Source organism: Aspergillus piperis (assembly GCF_003184755.1).
Source record: "Aspergillus piperis CBS 112811 unplaced genomic scaffold BO85scaffold_12, whole genome shotgun sequence".
Classification (NCBI taxonomy): Eukaryota; Fungi; Ascomycota; class Eurotiomycetes; order Eurotiales; family Aspergillaceae; genus Aspergillus; species Aspergillus piperis.
The window spans coordinates 174210-190554 of NW_020291602.1; the positions used below are offsets into that span (position 1 = coordinate 174210).

Here is a 16345-nt window from a genome sequence, read left to right on the forward strand (position 1 = left end):
TAAACTATCTCTTCCCTTTTCTAAAACATCACAATACCGCCGTCGATCTTCAAGGCTCCCCCTGTCATGAACCGAGCATCCGCACTCCCCAGGAACGATACCAACGCCGCAACATCTGCAACCTCCGCCCATCGACCCAGAGGAACAGTAGCCAGCATACTTTTCATCTTCTCTTCTGGCCATGCGGCGAGAAACATTGGCGTATTGACACCACACGGATGGACCGTGTTAACACGAATGTTATACTGGCCCAGCTCTGCAGCTGCAGTGATGCATAGGCCGCGAAGAGCAAACTTGGAAGTAGAATATGCTGATAGACCGGGTGTTGCGCGAAGCCCAGCAATTGAAGAGACCAAGATGATACTGCCTCCGTTACCGGAGTCTCGCATTGCTCGCCCGCAGTGTTTAGCGCCTAGAAAGGCTAAAAGAGATACATAGTATTAGCTGCTCATTCTAGCAGCTTCGGACTAACTCCAAGAAAAGTACTCACCAGACCGACAATTCACTTGCATAACCTTATCATATTGTTCAACATCAGTATCCAAAATACTTGTCGACGAATACGATATGCCCGCGCAAAGAAGCGCAACATCAAGCTTCCCGAATCTCCGAATAGTCTTAGTAACATATCGCTCAACATCTCCTTCAGATGTGGCATCAGCTTGGACGGTAAGAATAAAATCGTTCCCATTCAGGCTTTTTCCATCTGGCAAATCTGCGATCGCTTTTAGTAGCTCTTCTTTTGACTGAGCGAGTCCCTGTGAGCTGATGTCGACCAGCACAACTTTGGCGCCTTCTACAAGATATCGCCGAGCAGATTCCAGGCCGATGTTCCCTGCAGCTCCGGTTATGAGAGCTACTAGGCCATGGAGGCGGTTTGGGATCGGTTCCTGAGGTGATAGAGATCGGGGCATGGTCGAATCCATGTTCGGCAGGCTCGACAGTACAGATATTAAAATGAGCTCTATGACAGATTGCGGAGGCCTTTTTTCGATGAAATTTCTTTTCCTCACTCAAGTTATGGGATTATCCATTAACATTCATGAGTGACTTGGCGAGCCACTCCTTCTAGTGAGATAATGCAGGAAGTCCGAGGTGAGGGGAAGTTCGGAGGAGTGCCCGAAACGTCTACTTTTTCGGAGCAGCTTCGGAGCCATTACCGGCGTTGTGTCAAGGGGCATTGTCGCCGGGAGGATAGTCACCCCCAGCCACGCGAGGAAAATAAGAAAAAAAAAAAAAAAAAAAAAAGTATATCGTAGAGCTTGCTCGGAAGAGCCAGACACTGATACGGACTTCCCCATGCGAACATATGCAGGGAAACTGGAGATGAAAGATCTGAAAGATTGGGCGAGAACAGAATTCATAGATTGAAGTATTTTGGAAGATATATCCCTTCATTGCTAGCGGCTTTCCATATGAATTCATCTTTCTCCGCCATCCAAAGTATAGAGCTTGACTTTCCTTCACACATTCTCCGCATGGGTAGAACTAGTCTGCTTCTCCAACCGAACTTCACCAGCCACCGTCGACTCCGCCTGTCGAAACTCTAGATAATTATTTCGGGCCTTTTGGCAAGGAAACTAACATCTGCCCCAAACAAGATGCCCATATCCTCCAACGTAAACCCCTTCGTTTCCGGAACAAACAAGTACGCAAAGACCAAAGCAACGATAGTACATGCTCCAAGGAAACCGAACGTGCCATATTTGATAGAGGCAGTCATGTGAGGCAGCAAGTAGACGATAATGAATTGAGCCAACCACTGCATGCACACAGCACATATCATCCCGATAGTTCGCACGCGAGTTGGAAGGACTTCTGATGCAAATATCTAGGGGATTCCGTTCCAGGAGAAGCCGTAAACATAAATGTAGATCATTGCGACAGCTGTTCGTGAGCCAGAGTCGCTGGGTGGAACTTGGTCGAAGGATTGACTTAGCTGGGAATATATGGCCAGGTAAAACATTGCTACTGTTGCACCGATCGCGCCGACTAGTAAGGGACCGCGACTTCCGAAACGATCCACGATCCAGATCATGAATACCATTTTTGTGCACATTTTTACTAGGCCTTAGACTCCGGTTGCTAGAAGTCCGACGGAGGTTCTGGTGAATCCAATCTAAGAATGCGTCGTTTCATACTGAAGTTCCAGTATCTTACCGAGCGAAAGTCTTGTATCTTCTTGGTAGCAAGTCTATAAAATAAATCTCAGGTAAATAAATATTTTTATATACTGGACTAGGCCAGAAGACGAGACTAATTTGTTGATTACTAGCAATGCAATGGAGCAACTGAGAAGTAAACTACTGCACATTTTTTCGCGGGCGGAGTGCCAGCCCTGGCTCCAATGCTTCTTGCACCTTATGTTGAACATCCCTAGGCGAGCGATTCTCTCCAGCCCGGCGAGTTTCTCTAGGCGTAGTGCCACAAGCTAGAACCTCTATGAAATCTCCTTCTTCCTGTACCTGCCCATTCTCCTCATCCTCCTCTTCTTGTCGTACCAGGATGTCTTCTCTTCATTCCAGTTTGTTATCATCAGAGTACAAGCCCTCAGGTGTTTCTCCAGCACCACTCAGAGCCAATGCCCTGGTCAGGTTCCACTGCATCTATAGTATATTAACTGAGGGAAAGTTGATTTTCGGTATTGTTTGTCGTGAAGGTGATAATATCGTTATTTTGAATGGACGCTGAAATTATATAATTTGACTCTCAGCTTCCTCTGGTCGTTGCTATGGCCAAGCAGCTTTATTGTATAATATGCTCTCTCCCACAGGCCATGTACACTTTACCATAGTACTATTAAATTAGTACAAGTCTCTGTCCTATTAGGATCTGATACTGTCTCTCTTCATTTCAAAGTTTCTTATCATGAGATTAAAACAACATAGCTATCTTCTAAATATTATTCAAGATATCAGCGCTGTTCGGTTGTCCCAGGATGTATGGAAAGATATGGGCAATCTCAACCGGTATGCCAGCTCTAGTTATCGGGCATTTATTGTTGTCCCTTCCTTTGCACTTTATGGAAGTTAGTATTGAATTTGAAGTAGCATGATATTAGAGTGACCGGTAGTCTACCAGTCGTTTGGCATCAGATTTTCAAAGATTTGAGATGTTCGGTGTCGGCAAGCCATAGGTACTCGGCGGACGCGCGATCAAAGTTGCTTGATGAAAAGTGTATGACAATAGAAGATGCTCAATCTGACAATGAGATTTCCTAATGAGACAGAAATATTATAAATCCCACCTGTGGAAATGATGATATAAATAGCATGTAAGTCTTCATTATTGAATCATTACTATATTATGCTATCTGGGATGATGACTGCTACTACTTTTCTTGAGGTATGAGCACGAAAGCCAAGGTAGATGGAGAGGATAGAAAGAGAAAGAGGAGCGATGAGGAAGAAGAGTGCTTTATATAGACCGCGAGATTCAATATAAGTATCGATGGTGAATCTGCTGCTTACTATTGATTGCAAGGATTAACAAGCCCAGGGCTGCTAATTGACCTTTGTTTCACCGTATCAGGCTATCGTAGTGACTATTCTCTAGGGATTCACTTTGATATATGCAAAACGTTCAGTCCGTCTTTCACTCTACAGAGAGGACCTGCGATAAGCGCTATGAAGAAAATTGCATCACCTTCTTTCTATTTTCTCACACTTTGATCTCCAATTTGCACAATCAAGTGATACACTAGGCTCAGCACTCGCTCAACGCCCTAGATTCCTGAAAGACTTTCAGGAGCAGAATGGCCGGCCGTCTGATTTGCTTGGGGAGGAGAGGGAGACCACTACCAAGGCACTTTGAGCCGCATCCGCCTCCAGTTCGGTCCTACGTGCGAAAATTTGTAGTAGTATATACTATATTTGCTTCATCATGGGAATGGATGTGGTAGATGAGAAACCACGATGTACTTTATTCGGGGACAGCACAGAGATCGTCACAGTCTTCCCCTCATATGTGTTGTTCGTGTCTCTAGCGGACAGAAACTTCCGTCCGACTCCCATCGTATTATGCCGCCTCCCAAGCCGCGATTTCCATCATCTGATAGGATAGAATACTTGATTTGCAAGAGAATAATGAGAGACTTATGTGTCCAATATCTGCAGCAGTGATTTGTTAGAGGTTTACTCGATGGTCCGATTCGGGAAGCTAACCCGACCTTGTCGATCAGTTGGATTTCTTATGTAACTTGGTGCATTGATCGCCCTCCAACAATTGAAGAAGGGGGGTCAGCGACCCATGTTATGCCTGGTGATGGGTTGTATCCTCGGTTGACATATGAACATATGAATTTCTTATCGATGCCTATTTGCCTTACTACAATACCCAGTGCCGTGCAATGTATGGCCCAAGTTGTCTTCTTAATCATGGGTCCATCAGCGGGTTCTATCATCAAGGAAAAGCCTGCCTCTTTTTTTTTTTTTTTTTTTTTTTTTTTTTTTCTAAATTACCTTTTATTGTGCTAGATTCAATCCATACTCGTCTCGTAGCATGTGGACAGCTCATCGTCAACCGTATAGCTTGTCTTAAGGACCTCCTTTAGAGCCCTCCCCCACCCCATCTCTTCCATATGGTCGGGATCACTTCCACACAGAGTATCTCATTAATGCGACCTGGAAATTCAGCAATACCAGTTTGTATTTGTCATTTTGGTGGCTGTGAATTCGTGTAGCTGCCATTCTTAGGTCCAACACAGATGTCATTACCCCGCTTGAACTGCAGTCTTGGCATATTGGGGGTGAGGCTGAATTCTCACTCACAATCGTAAGTTGTATCGAGTGTGACCATTAGCTTCATTCATTGGTAGGCGTAGCAAATGCCGAGCCAACAGCGAAAAATCCCTTCTTAGGAAGGTAAGTAGGTTCTTGTCGCAAATGTCTGTCTGATGGCTGCAAGGTCGCACTACAGCTACTATCCTAAGGCCAGAAGTCATAATAAACTTGGCAAAATTAAGTTAGAGCTGGACCCTGAGCTGCAGCATAATCTGATAATAATAAAATTTACTGAACTTGAATACTCTAGGTAGCCTAGATCAGCAGTCCCGATGACTCTTTGGACGCAGGAGAGAGGGAGACAGCGTATGATAGGGTCACTTGCTATCTGTGCGACTAGTGACGAAACCATTTTAGTAAACACTAGCTATACGCACGCAAAGAGGTACCCAGTAACGGTGCAATCAGGTTGCATTCCGGATCTCCGAGAGGCGTCCGAGGCGTCCGGGTCCGGGCCGTTAACCCTGCATCGAAAGTGTAAGTAGTTAGGCAATCAAAAATCGACGCGATTACTATGGGTCGTAACCAAATGCCGAGTGGCCATACAGCGCTCAAAGTGCCGTGCGGAATTGGAGTTATTCTCTCTTGTGTGCCTTCCTCAGCCTCAAAACCCCTCCCCGCACGACGATCAGATACCTTGGTGGACCCTTGCAGTTGTGCCTTAATGAGCTCATTTGTTGCTTCCGGAGCTATGACTTGCACGAGGCTGAAGAATAAATCGGGTAGGTGACAACGTTGATCGGCCACTTGTTCAAGTTTGCTGCATAACGATGACGTTGCTTCTCTTGGTACTGGTGGTGACCTTTGGTAAGCTTAGCTTTCTCAATATGTTGACGATGTACAGACCATTGAGTCATGACATGACTTTATGTGGTTATCAAAAGTCCACCATAAGCTACAAATTGAAAACATCTATGGTCTGGCAGACATAGACAAATAAAGTACTTGTGCGGACTAGATCAAACTAACGTATAGTATCGAATGCCCGATGTAACAACACAATATCAACTAATGTCGCTCTTCTGCATCAGCGAATTCCAAATCTCATAGCTATAGCTGAGCCTTCTTATGAACAAATGAGACGTTACATTCCGTGTATTCCATGCATGAGGGGATATTCTGACATGGTGGGCACGTATATGCCGCATGTCCGTGGCATTCCGATTGTGATGATGATGATCTGTATAGCACATAGGTATCTTCAATAATCCTTGAGAAATAAGCAGCAGCGTGCTTTAGTGCTTGAATCTCTAACGGATAGTTGTATCGGAGTGGAAGTGTGCCTTGATAGCTATTTTCCGAGGAAAAGCTTTTGTTTGATTGATATGAGAACACATCTTGACGGTCTCTTTGAACTTGATGAAAATGATATGTAACTATTATTAACAGTGAAGCGTATAGCTAGCGTGAATGGGGTGGATGTATTCTGCGGTACCTGGCTCAAAAACTCCGGTAGAAGCCACGCCTCAAAGCCAAGGAGTCCCGAGCTCATGAAGTGTCAAGGCAAAGATGGCATTCCGAGGTATGCTTCGGAGTGCAGTTCCCGTCCGACCTATTGAAGATTTTGATAATGTAAAGTGAATTGAGTTCGTATAATGGCTCGCATGAGAAAACCAAGTGAGCCTCATGCCCAGCCCATTTGCTATATGCGGATAGTGTCTGATCCTCTACTATAGTGGTCAACGATGGCTAGATTCTGCTTTCTCATTAGCTCATGACCATGGAGAACGTCAATACCAGACGTACGAGGTACCTTGGCAGACAGCCGCACTAGCCAGAGCTGATAATAATCAATGCACTGATGAGTCTAGCGGGTGATATTGGACGCCTTAACCCTGACATCTTGGAGGGAAGAAAGACACAGCCTAGTCATATGTGTGTCGATCAGAAGCAGTCATGGGGCGTACTGACCAGGATGCTACACTTATCTTTGAATTGAGAAGACAGCCTTATCACAGTAGCAAGAAGAGTCCCAAAATCTATAAATACAGCCATCATCTCCGGCCATCAAGCCTCAATTCCAACTCAATCCTCCAAGACTTAACGACGACTACCTCAATCATCCGAAGAATTCTTACCACCTAACTCATATATCTCACTTCTTAACATCCGCCAACATGCGCTTCGCTACTCTTATCTTTGCTGCCCTCGCCGCTGGCCCTTTGGCTGCCCTCGCCGCTCCTGCCCCTGCAGACAATGCAGCCAACGCGAAAACCTGCCCATCTGGCGACAAGATTCACTGTGGAGTAAGCTTTATATTCAAGATTCCTTATTGACCTCTTCCTTGTATCGAGCTCCAGATATTGATACCCATTGACAGGGCTGCAACGGCACCAGCTGCAAAATCGGATTCAACAACTAGTGAGTTTCACCACCGAGATTTCATATTCCATGAAAAATACTCGTGAACGAAGAGCACACTGACAGTAGTGGCCCGTATATAGTCCCTGTGATGAGGGCAGTGTATGTTATAAACACCCAGTATCGTCCAGTCGAGCCCTATCTACCTACCATAGTTACCTTGAAACCATCATCCTCACTTTTGTCTTAACTTTGCTGACCATTGTTTTCTTGATCTCAGTGCACTGCCCAGAGTGGAGGTGGTGATGACAAGGACTGCTGGGATAACAACTACGGCGGAACCAGACACATCGTTTGCCCCGGAAAAGCTTGAGCTAGATCTGATATATGCGCTGGGTCAGAGGAACTCCCCATGGTATACTACAGTATCTAGGAGGATGATCTCATGGTGGTATGGGTGGTAATGAATTGGGTCTGGTTGTAATTGAGGGCATGCCCGAGGTTTGACGTCTGTGTTGCCAATGTTTTTCATGAGTTTACGATTTATTAAGAGGCAAGAGGTTAACGGCGCCAGCTTCTTGTCCTATTTGAAACGCTCGTTATGAATTCTATGAGTATGTCTTTATGCCAATCAAGTGCTTGTTTTGAACCCATATATTATGGAACGAGTAGCCGTAACGGCAACAATGTCAGAAGTTCACGATATGGCTCGCTGTTGTTTCCAAAACGTGTGAAGCGTGATATCGTTACTTTTGCCGATTATCCGATTGTAGGCTCTAGATCAGCTACAAGAACCTTGACTAGACGAGTTCCGTATCATATCAATAGCTCACCCTACGTGAGTTTATAAAAAAACACTGGCCGGGTGTCTCCTAGGCAGTGACTCCTATATGATCTCCCTAAACATGACTTGGTTTCAAGGGCTACTACTGATAAGAAGACTGTCCGGGATTTTCATAGCAGCCAGTTTCAGTTACGCAGGCACGAAGGCGGCTCCGATATTCACCGATGTTCAGCAGTACTACTCCATTGGCGCGCGCTATTTGGACTTCATCTATCAAGTATGATTTGACGAAATCTATAAATATTTCAACTGGACTTAGCTCTGCCTACAGCCAAGCCAGGCAATTAAAGTGACTGTCACATAGTTGGTTCACTTGTGGCGCCTAATAATTTAGGAATCTATTATACAAAGGTTACACTTAGTCGGACGGGTCGAGCTTGCCGCATCCCCATCGGCCCCACCGGCTCCGCCGGTTGCATGGGGTATCGCCACCTTGGTTCCTATATTACCGAGAAAATAAGAACATAAGTTTACTACTACGCGATACCTGAACTGGTATATCAGTGACATTAGCATCTACACTTCATATACAGCTTTTTCACATAAATATATTCCCCTGAAAAACGCAATTTATACCCTCTCTTTCAGAATGAGCACCACTAGACCTAAGTATGAGACAATTGAGACCAACGTCGACAACTATACCCGTATAAAAAACATATACATACTCATGCGCGATGGGATTGAGCTTTGCGCCGATGTGTTTCTCCCTTTAACCGCATCGGAAAATGGAGAGAAGGTGCCTGTGATTTGCAGCATGGGTCCTTATGGGAAAGACAACCATGCCTCTACGTTTGGACTCCCTCATTCGCCTATTTATGCAGAAATGTATAAGCACATCAAGCCACTGGGCCCCGATGCTTGCTTTGAATTATGTGATCCATCTATCTGGGTACGATGCAGACCATTACTAGGTTAAACTTTCCTTTGTGCTTATTTCCTACCCTTTAGTGCAAAGAGTACAATTATGCGTTGGTTCGTGTTGACAGCCGTGGCATTGGCGGCAGCCAAGGGAAGCTTGACCCTTTCGGCTTGGGAAGATCAGTGCAGATTCAAGCAGATGCAGAAGGACAAGGTATTGATCACCACTCACTACGTCAGATTCATATGGCTAATTCGAATCCTCATTCTTTTCCAGATCTCTACGATATCGTCGAATGGGCTGCCATTCAACCATGGTCATCTGGCAAGGTGGCATACTCTGGAATCAGTTATTACGGAATGGTTGGATACTGGGCCGCGATGCAGAAGCCACCCCACCTAAGCTGCGTCGTATCATACGAGTCTGCATGCGATATGTACCAAGCGTCAAGACGAGGCGGTATCTACAGTGACAATTTCCAATCTCATTGGTACCGGAATCTAGTCATTCCCTATCAAGGCGGGAAGAAAGAAGGTCGCATAGGAGAAGCAGAGCTTTCAGCCAACAGGGTCGATTTTCCAAAGTTGCTCTCAGAGACTGAGTATCCCACCGACGGTGTCTGGGAAGTTCTGGAAAGAGCTCGCAATATTTCCGATATTGAGGTCCCATTCTATCTTGCTGGAAATTGGACGGATGCTGAGCTCCATTTACCTGGAAACATCCGGGCGTATAACGCCATCTCATCTGAATATAAGTGGCTCGAAATGCATACTGGGAACCATATAAGTGCATTCTATGAGCCAGCGCATCTGGAAATGCAGAGGAAGTTCTTGGATTTCTTCCTCTTCGGCAAGGATAACGGCATGCTTGATGTTCCTCGCATCAGGCTTCTTCAACACCATGGCACAAATACCCTTTATCGTGAGAATGAAACATCCTTTCCTCCAGCCGATGCGGAATATGTGCCCTTTTACTTCACCCCAGAGAAAGTGATCACCCCTAACAAACCAACCGGCCCAAAGACCTCCTTTACATATGAAGGCTACAGCGAGAACCTCCACTTCTCCCTCGAAAGCCCATTCCCCGAGTCCTTCGAGCTACTAGGCTCACCATATCTAGAGCTTGAGGTCAGCACCACAGCCAAAGACATGGACATCTTCATCTATCTACGCGCAATCAATGCAGACGGCGAGAATATTATCTTACACGGCAACCACGGCGAACCGATGGACAATTTTGCAAGAGGTTACTTCCGTCTTTCTCATCGTGATGAAGTCGCCAAAGGTTTCATTGAAGACAAGGTCATTTCACAACCAGCTGTTGCCAAGTCAGAGGTCATTCCGGGCCAGGTTTACTCTGTGCTTATTCCTTTGTACCCTGCTGCATTTCTGTTTGATCAGGGCCAGTCACTCAGCATTGAGATTGGGTCAGTGGATACAGCCGGTACTATTGGTCCTATGCGGCATGAGGGTGGAGATCGAGTGAAGGAGAGATTTTCTGGGGATAATGTCATTATTTCTCATGGAAAGTTGGTGCTTCCTCGGGTGAGGCGGTGATGTGTCTTGAATTGGATTTGTCACTCATTGTCAATGTATAAAAATAGGACTATTATTCATGTAGCTCGAGTCGGCATATGTTGATAAATGGGTAGATGGTACTAGGCTGGTTGTCAATAAGTGGACGGTAGTTTAACCTACTCCAGCCATTTCCGCAGTCCATTTCGATTAGCTATACTTCGATCTCCAAATACCACGTTTGTCAAGAGGCTTGACGCACAATTAGTTCCCGGAAAACACGGTAATCAGCTGCACGAGCAATTCATTCTGCTTTCAAAAAAGATCGCCACTAGAGAAGAAGAAAAAATCGATAGCTAGTATACTGAACACTAAGTAACACTACAGTTCCTCCCAGGCTGCAAGCACAGCTTCATGGCAGTCCAGAGCAGCATACTACACGATACACACCTTACTTATACCGTAGTTCTCATTTCATCTTATACGGCTGTCTTTTCAGATCAAACTGCCAAACGTCAGCCATCTTTATCACAAGAAAGCCCTTACAGCAACGCAACAACTTACCTCAATCCCCTCACTCTGATCCAACACAACAGCACGCTCACCAAACCCAATCCAGGTCGCCGGGAGATCCAACACCCCCGCATACTCATCCTCAAAGATCCCCTGTACCTTCCGCACAGCACTAATCGACTCCTTTCCCCGTAGCACAATCATGAACACATAATAACTGGGAACAGACCGCCCACCCCCAAAGTAAGCACTAAGATCAAAGCCTACCTCAGTAGGAGCATTAACCACCAAATCTAGCACTTCAGTGGAGGCATGTTGCTTGAGAAGAGATGTAAACATATCGATCATCTCTCCATTCTTCTCTCCGGAATGCTGCGCTTCACTTAGCGCGACAAAGTACATGCCGACGAAAGAACGTTCCCGTTTTGAAGTTGCCGACTCATTAGCTGCCAACGGAACCATTTCCTCCCTAACAAACATAGGCATCACAGCACCAAAATCCGAGAAATTCGCCCCATCAGGTCCTACTTTCGTCCTGACCCACTCGGAAGCAAAATTCTGGATCATGTGTTCCTCCGAGGAGAAATAGAGCTCTGTGAGACCGTCATTGAAGGCCCATGCTGGGTGGGCGTTTGGTATCTTCCGAGAAGGGTCGACGTGGTATGCGGTGTCGAGGAAGTGGGTTTGGAAGTATTTCCTGACTTGGATGTAAGTGAGGTGCCATTTGTGTATGTTTGCCTGGATGGGGGGATAGTCACATACAAGGGTGTTTCGGATGGACCAGGGCCTTTACTTAGGGCCCCATGTACTTGGTAGTGGTAGTCGAAGAATTCTTCTCTTGTCAAGCCGGCTTTTCGTCGTAGGGCGATTAATTGTTTGATGATGGGCATCTTGGGTACGTGTGGGTAATGGGAGTGAGAGGCATCTATTTTTTTGGGTTGGACGGTATGATCAGGCGGGTAGTATTTATTCATTACATGCTCTTGAGGCTGTAGATAATGGAGCTACAATGGTGTAGAGGCGAAACGTCCACGGTCTACGAACGTTACTCGTCAAGCGGGCGCTGCCGATGGAGCCGGTGGGGAGAATTCTCGGCTTTGCCGATGGGGTTTGCCGCAACGGGGCCGCCTGTGTACTGGGCCGATGGCGGGGTGCCGGGAAGAAAGTCGTGATCAATTAACTTAACAGTATAGTTCCAAGAATACGCAGAGAGGCTCCAAGTTCTATAGGTTTTTTTTCGGGTGGTGAAGGCGGGATGACGTGGTGACCAGAGGTTTATTCCGACGGGGAAGTTCTGAGGCGCTCAACTGTACAGTATTAACACCCCTGGGAATTTTCATCCGTATTATCTACATCTACCCTTGTCGTTAGTTACTTTGCATTTGACCCTGCTCTCCTCCAATGCCTCCTGAAGACGAGAACACAGCTCTGTACGTGGATGAAGACGTGAATTTCTCGGTCCGTCGCCAACAGGAAATTCCTACTCCAGCTGATGATGAAATTCTTATCGAAACGCAATTTTCTGGAACCAATCCCGCCGATCTCAAACATGCCACGCTCCTAGGCATCTATCCTGCAGTTCTTGGATATGACTTTTGCGGCACAGTTCTCAAGGCCCCTACCAGTTCGACATTCCAACCCGGAGACCTAGTTGCTGGATACACACCCACCGGAATAAACCGACCGCCCAAATACGGTACCCATCAGCGATACTTGGCATGTCCCGAGGATATGGTCTTTCCAGTCCCTGCAGCACTACCACTACACCATGCTGCGAGTTTGACGGTGGTGGCCATGACTGCTGCGGATGCTCTATATAATATCTTCAACCTTCCTCTGCCGCATGAACATGACAACCAAGCGAAATCTACGAAGTCCTTGTTGATTTGGGGCGCCTCATCGAGCGTTGGTCTTTGTGCTCTCCAGCTCGCTCGTGTGAGTGGTGTTCATCCGATTATCGTCACTGCTTCTCCAGAGAGACATTCCCTACTACAAGAGCTTGGGGCCACTCGCTGCTTTGACTACAAGTCTTCCAGTGTTATTTCGGATATTAAAGCGACCGTGAGAGATTCTCAGCAGGGTCCATTGACATGCGGATTCGATGCAGTTGGAAGCCATAAGGGAGGTGTCAGCTCCGCACAGTTAGTTGCTGAGTGCTGTTCGGAAGATGCAACGCTTGTATCTGTTGTTGTTCAGAGTGACCTCAAATTCAAGATGCCTATTGCCACCCCGAACAGGAATGTGGTTATCAAGGTCCAGGATGTGCCATTCCCGATTACGATCCCTGCAAGACCGGCAGATTATCAGCGTGCGTGGCGTGCGCTGACCTGGGCCGTGGAGAATTATGGTATTAAGTTTCGACTGCCTTCTGTCGACGTATTTGAAGGGACGGCAGAAGAGGCGATGGAAGAGTTGAAGGCGATAGCAGATGGAGGAAGGTTTGGGAAGCTGGCGTTGAAGCATCCACTACAGTAGTTGTAATTAGGTATCTGAGATTAAGCAATCGAGCTGTACAACTCCAGCTATTTGAAATAGATTTCAAGCTCAGCAAGATGAATAAGGGGAGTTTCATTAACTAAAGATCAATGTATGATCGAACAAGGCCCTATATTGGTTGTTGCTGTTTACCTCGGTTGAACGCGATGAATAAGAGAATTCCGGATGGCGGGATGTGGGGGCTTGCGTCAGTGAACTCCGACTTGTACGGCTCGTGGTTTCCGTCTGCAACTGGTCCTTCTACTTCACCAACCCAGCAATCTGTACCTGACTATGGAAGCCCCAACAGCAGACGGGCTGGACACGTCGGGAAGATGGACGTGTGAATTCTGCCCAGAGAGTTTTGCCCGAAAAGAGCATCTCCAACGACATGAATTCAGCCATCTCGGATTGAAGCCGTTTCGATGCGATGTGTGTTCTCGCATGTTTTCTAGAAGGTTTGTGTCCTCATCATATAGCTAATCTCACTAGTATATTGTTGAGAATAATAACTGTTACAGGGATACTATGAGGAAACACCAAGCCACTCATTCGAGAGAAAGTGATGGTGAAGAACCACCTTGCACCCGCAATCGTCGGCGGTCCCAGAAAGCGTGCCTAAATTGTGCCAAGGCGAAGCAACGCTGCAATGGAAAGTCGCCATGTCGTCGATGTGTTAAGCGAAACATACAATGTGCATTTCCAAAGCCAACGCCTGCAATGGAGGATCCTCCACTAATACAGACGCCGGAGTTCGTCCATTCTACTCTCTTCTTGAACGGCGATACTACATTCATCTCAAATGGCAGTGGCGATCATGTCACCTTCGACGAACAACATGTACGAGCCGACCACTTTTCATTCGAAGACCTGGCAGCTACTATGAGATCTGACGAACAACATCGAGAAGACTGCAGTATGTACCCTATCCATCACCCCGGTGAAAACGCTATCCATCCACATGTGTTATCACTACCTAGCCAAGGGTTAGGCGATGCCATGGCAGTGGAAATGAGTATGGGTCTACCATCAGGCGGATCAGTCACCTCACTCTCCACCCGGGAAGACAACGATGAGAATCCTTCATCGCAAAGTGATTTCTCCATGCCAGAAGAGTCTCGTGCTCACCGTTACTGCTGCACTCGGTTTCCAGAGACTCAGCCAGATGAAGACGTAATTGCAGCTGAGGATTATGGGCATGTTAGACCCATCCTAGACAAGCAATATCAACAGATCTGTGAATTCTGGAACAGCCAGCAATGTTCCTCGTGTGCATCACCTTTCATCAGCCTTTCCTTCTTGAACACGATTGTCCAGCTCTACTTCGAGCACCATGACCCTTGGATGTCTTTCATTCAGCCGTCATCTTTCGACACAGGAGATGCCTCGTGGGTCCTTATATTAGCGGTGGCATCTGTCGGGTGCCAATACTCTAACGTGGAGCGCTCGGAGCTTTATGTCTCAGGTCTACAGGACCTTCTACAGAAGGCGCTTCCGAAGGATGTAAGTTGCCTTAACTTCACTATCTGCTTCAGGGTAGCTGACTCGCTAGGCCACGGAAACTATTACCCTTGACCAGATGACACTTGCGCAGTGTCTTCTTCTACGCAATACAGCTCTCCTGTTCAGCGGTTACGAAGATGAGATTCTTACGTCTCAGTACCAGAGGAACATGCTCACTTCAATGGCTAAATCAGTTTCTGCCAACGTTGCCGAAAGTATACCTTCTCCTGGTGATTTGGACCCATATGAAAGGTGGCGTCGCTGGGTAAGGTTAGAAACTCAGAGAAGAATTGTCTACTGCATTTACGGTGAGAACACATGATTGATATACCTCGACACACATAACTTATATGAACGATACAGTGATCGAATGCTGCTATTGGATATTCAAAGATGCTCCTTCATCAATGACCCTCGACGATTTCAAGATAGCCCTTCCATGCAACAACATCTTATGGACATCCGACTTTGAAAAATGGCAGGATAATATACCTGCCAATATAGGTAAGGAGCCATCGTATCTTCAATTCTTTGACATCAGATCTAACCTAGCCTAGAAGCAAACGATAGACCAAGTCTAAAAACCGCATTCTCTAACCCAGACTTACTCGATACTCTACTCAACGACAACTCCGACCTCAGCAGCCTAATAATACTTCTAACATTCAACGTCGAAGAAAGGCGCCTCTTACGATCCGCCCAGCCATGGTTCGCAGCCGACATAGCCACAGGCCTCAATGAGCGGAAGCTATATAAATGGCCGGACGAATTAGTATCCTTCCGAGCAGCCCTAGACGATAAGTGCGATCCTACAATCAAACGTTTCTCCATGCTCAACCCCATATCGAACAACGCACCTACATTCCTAAAAGTGATGTTCCACGTCACCAACATACTCCGACGCACGCCACTGCGCTGTTTATACGCCTTGAGCGGATGGCAAGTCACAGTGGACCAGATGACCGCCGCCGCTACATCCCTAACACAGTGGATGCAGCAGAATCCGACACTAGCCCGAGAAACCCTTCTACAAGCAACTACTCTATTTGGAGTTCTCTATGACGAGACCACAGGACCAGGGTGTCACCACTTGGCCTTTCTCACCGCGGGTCTCTATATCTGGGCTTATTGTATCGTGGGTGGAGAAGACGGGACTGCGCGAGCGAACGGGACACGGACAATCAGTCAAAGACCGCTGAGACCTGATAAAGGTGTCCCAGATGATGTGAAGAACTCCTGGATCCGAGGCACCCTAGATGCTCCTATATATGTCAGAGGAGTGGGTACTTTGAACGGCCCGGAGAGTGCGATTCGTGTTCTTAAGGGGTTTAGACTGGCCTTGTCGAACCATAGGTCTTGGCCCTCGCTTCGACATGGTTTGATATACTCTATCTCGGAGGTGATAGATGGTAGATTTGCGTCGCTTAGTCCGGAGTTGAAGTCTAGTGGGTGGAGGAAGAACGTGGATAGAGAAACTCGAGCATAGATACACGCGGAATTATTGCAAAAGATGCGATTTTGTGTAATCTTCATGTGTGGGAGATTAGCAGGG

The 16345-nt window shown here is 46.6% G+C and overlaps 6 protein-coding genes across 6 annotated transcripts; 4 read left to right on the plus strand and 2 right to left on the minus strand.

Moving 5' to 3' along the window:
* Window positions 1–20: 20 nt before the first annotated feature.
* Window positions 21–1181, minus strand: BO85DRAFT_460347 (SDR family NAD(P)-dependent oxidoreductase; the record flags this gene model as incomplete). Its single annotated transcript, XM_025661714.1, has 3 exons — window positions 21–421; window positions 491–890; window positions 1161–1181. 3 exons carry the CDS (start codon window positions 1179–1181, stop codon window positions 21–23), a joined length of 822 nt encoding a protein of 273 aa, XP_025514301.1.
* Window positions 1182–6898: 5717 nt separating this feature from the next.
* BO85DRAFT_489181 (uncharacterized protein) lies at window positions 6899–7143 on the plus strand (the record flags this gene model as incomplete). The annotated part of the gene is made up of 2 exons (XM_025663584.1): window positions 6899–7027; window positions 7102–7143. The coding sequence occupies 2 exons, from the start codon at window positions 6899–6901 to the stop codon at window positions 7141–7143; spliced, it is 171 nt and encodes a 56-aa protein (XP_025514302.1).
* Window positions 7144–8515: 1372 nt separating this feature from the next.
* Window positions 8516–10344, plus strand: BO85DRAFT_497099 (CocE/NonD family hydrolase; the record flags this gene model as incomplete). Its single annotated transcript, XM_025663982.1, has 3 exons — window positions 8516–8818; window positions 8878–9001; window positions 9065–10344. 3 exons carry the CDS (start codon window positions 8516–8518, stop codon window positions 10342–10344), a joined length of 1707 nt encoding a protein of 568 aa, XP_025514303.1.
* Window positions 10345–10771: 427 nt separating this feature from the next.
* BO85DRAFT_460349 (EthD domain-containing protein) lies at window positions 10772–11705 on the minus strand (the record flags this gene model as incomplete). The annotated part of the gene is made up of 3 exons (XM_025661715.1): window positions 10772–10807; window positions 10867–11512; window positions 11578–11705. 3 exons carry the CDS (start codon window positions 11703–11705, stop codon window positions 10772–10774), a joined length of 810 nt encoding a protein of 269 aa, XP_025514304.1.
* A 511-nt stretch (window positions 11706–12216) lies between these two features.
* On the plus strand, window positions 12217–13290 carry BO85DRAFT_497102 (zinc-binding alcohol dehydrogenase family protein; the record flags this gene model as incomplete). The annotated part of the gene is made up of 1 exon (XM_025663983.1): window positions 12217–13290. One exon carries the CDS (start codon window positions 12217–12219, stop codon window positions 13288–13290), a length of 1074 nt encoding a protein of 357 aa, XP_025514305.1.
* A 720-nt stretch (window positions 13291–14010) lies between these two features.
* BO85DRAFT_399575 (fungal specific transcription factor domain-containing protein) lies at window positions 14011–16285 on the plus strand (the record flags this gene model as incomplete). Its single annotated transcript, XM_025657103.1, has 4 exons — window positions 14011–14793; window positions 14843–15101; window positions 15157–15297; window positions 15351–16285. The coding sequence occupies 4 exons, from the start codon at window positions 14011–14013 to the stop codon at window positions 16277–16279; spliced, it is 2112 nt and encodes a 703-aa protein (XP_025514306.1). The 3' UTR covers window positions 16280–16285.
* Window positions 16286–16345: the final 60 nt, after the last annotated feature.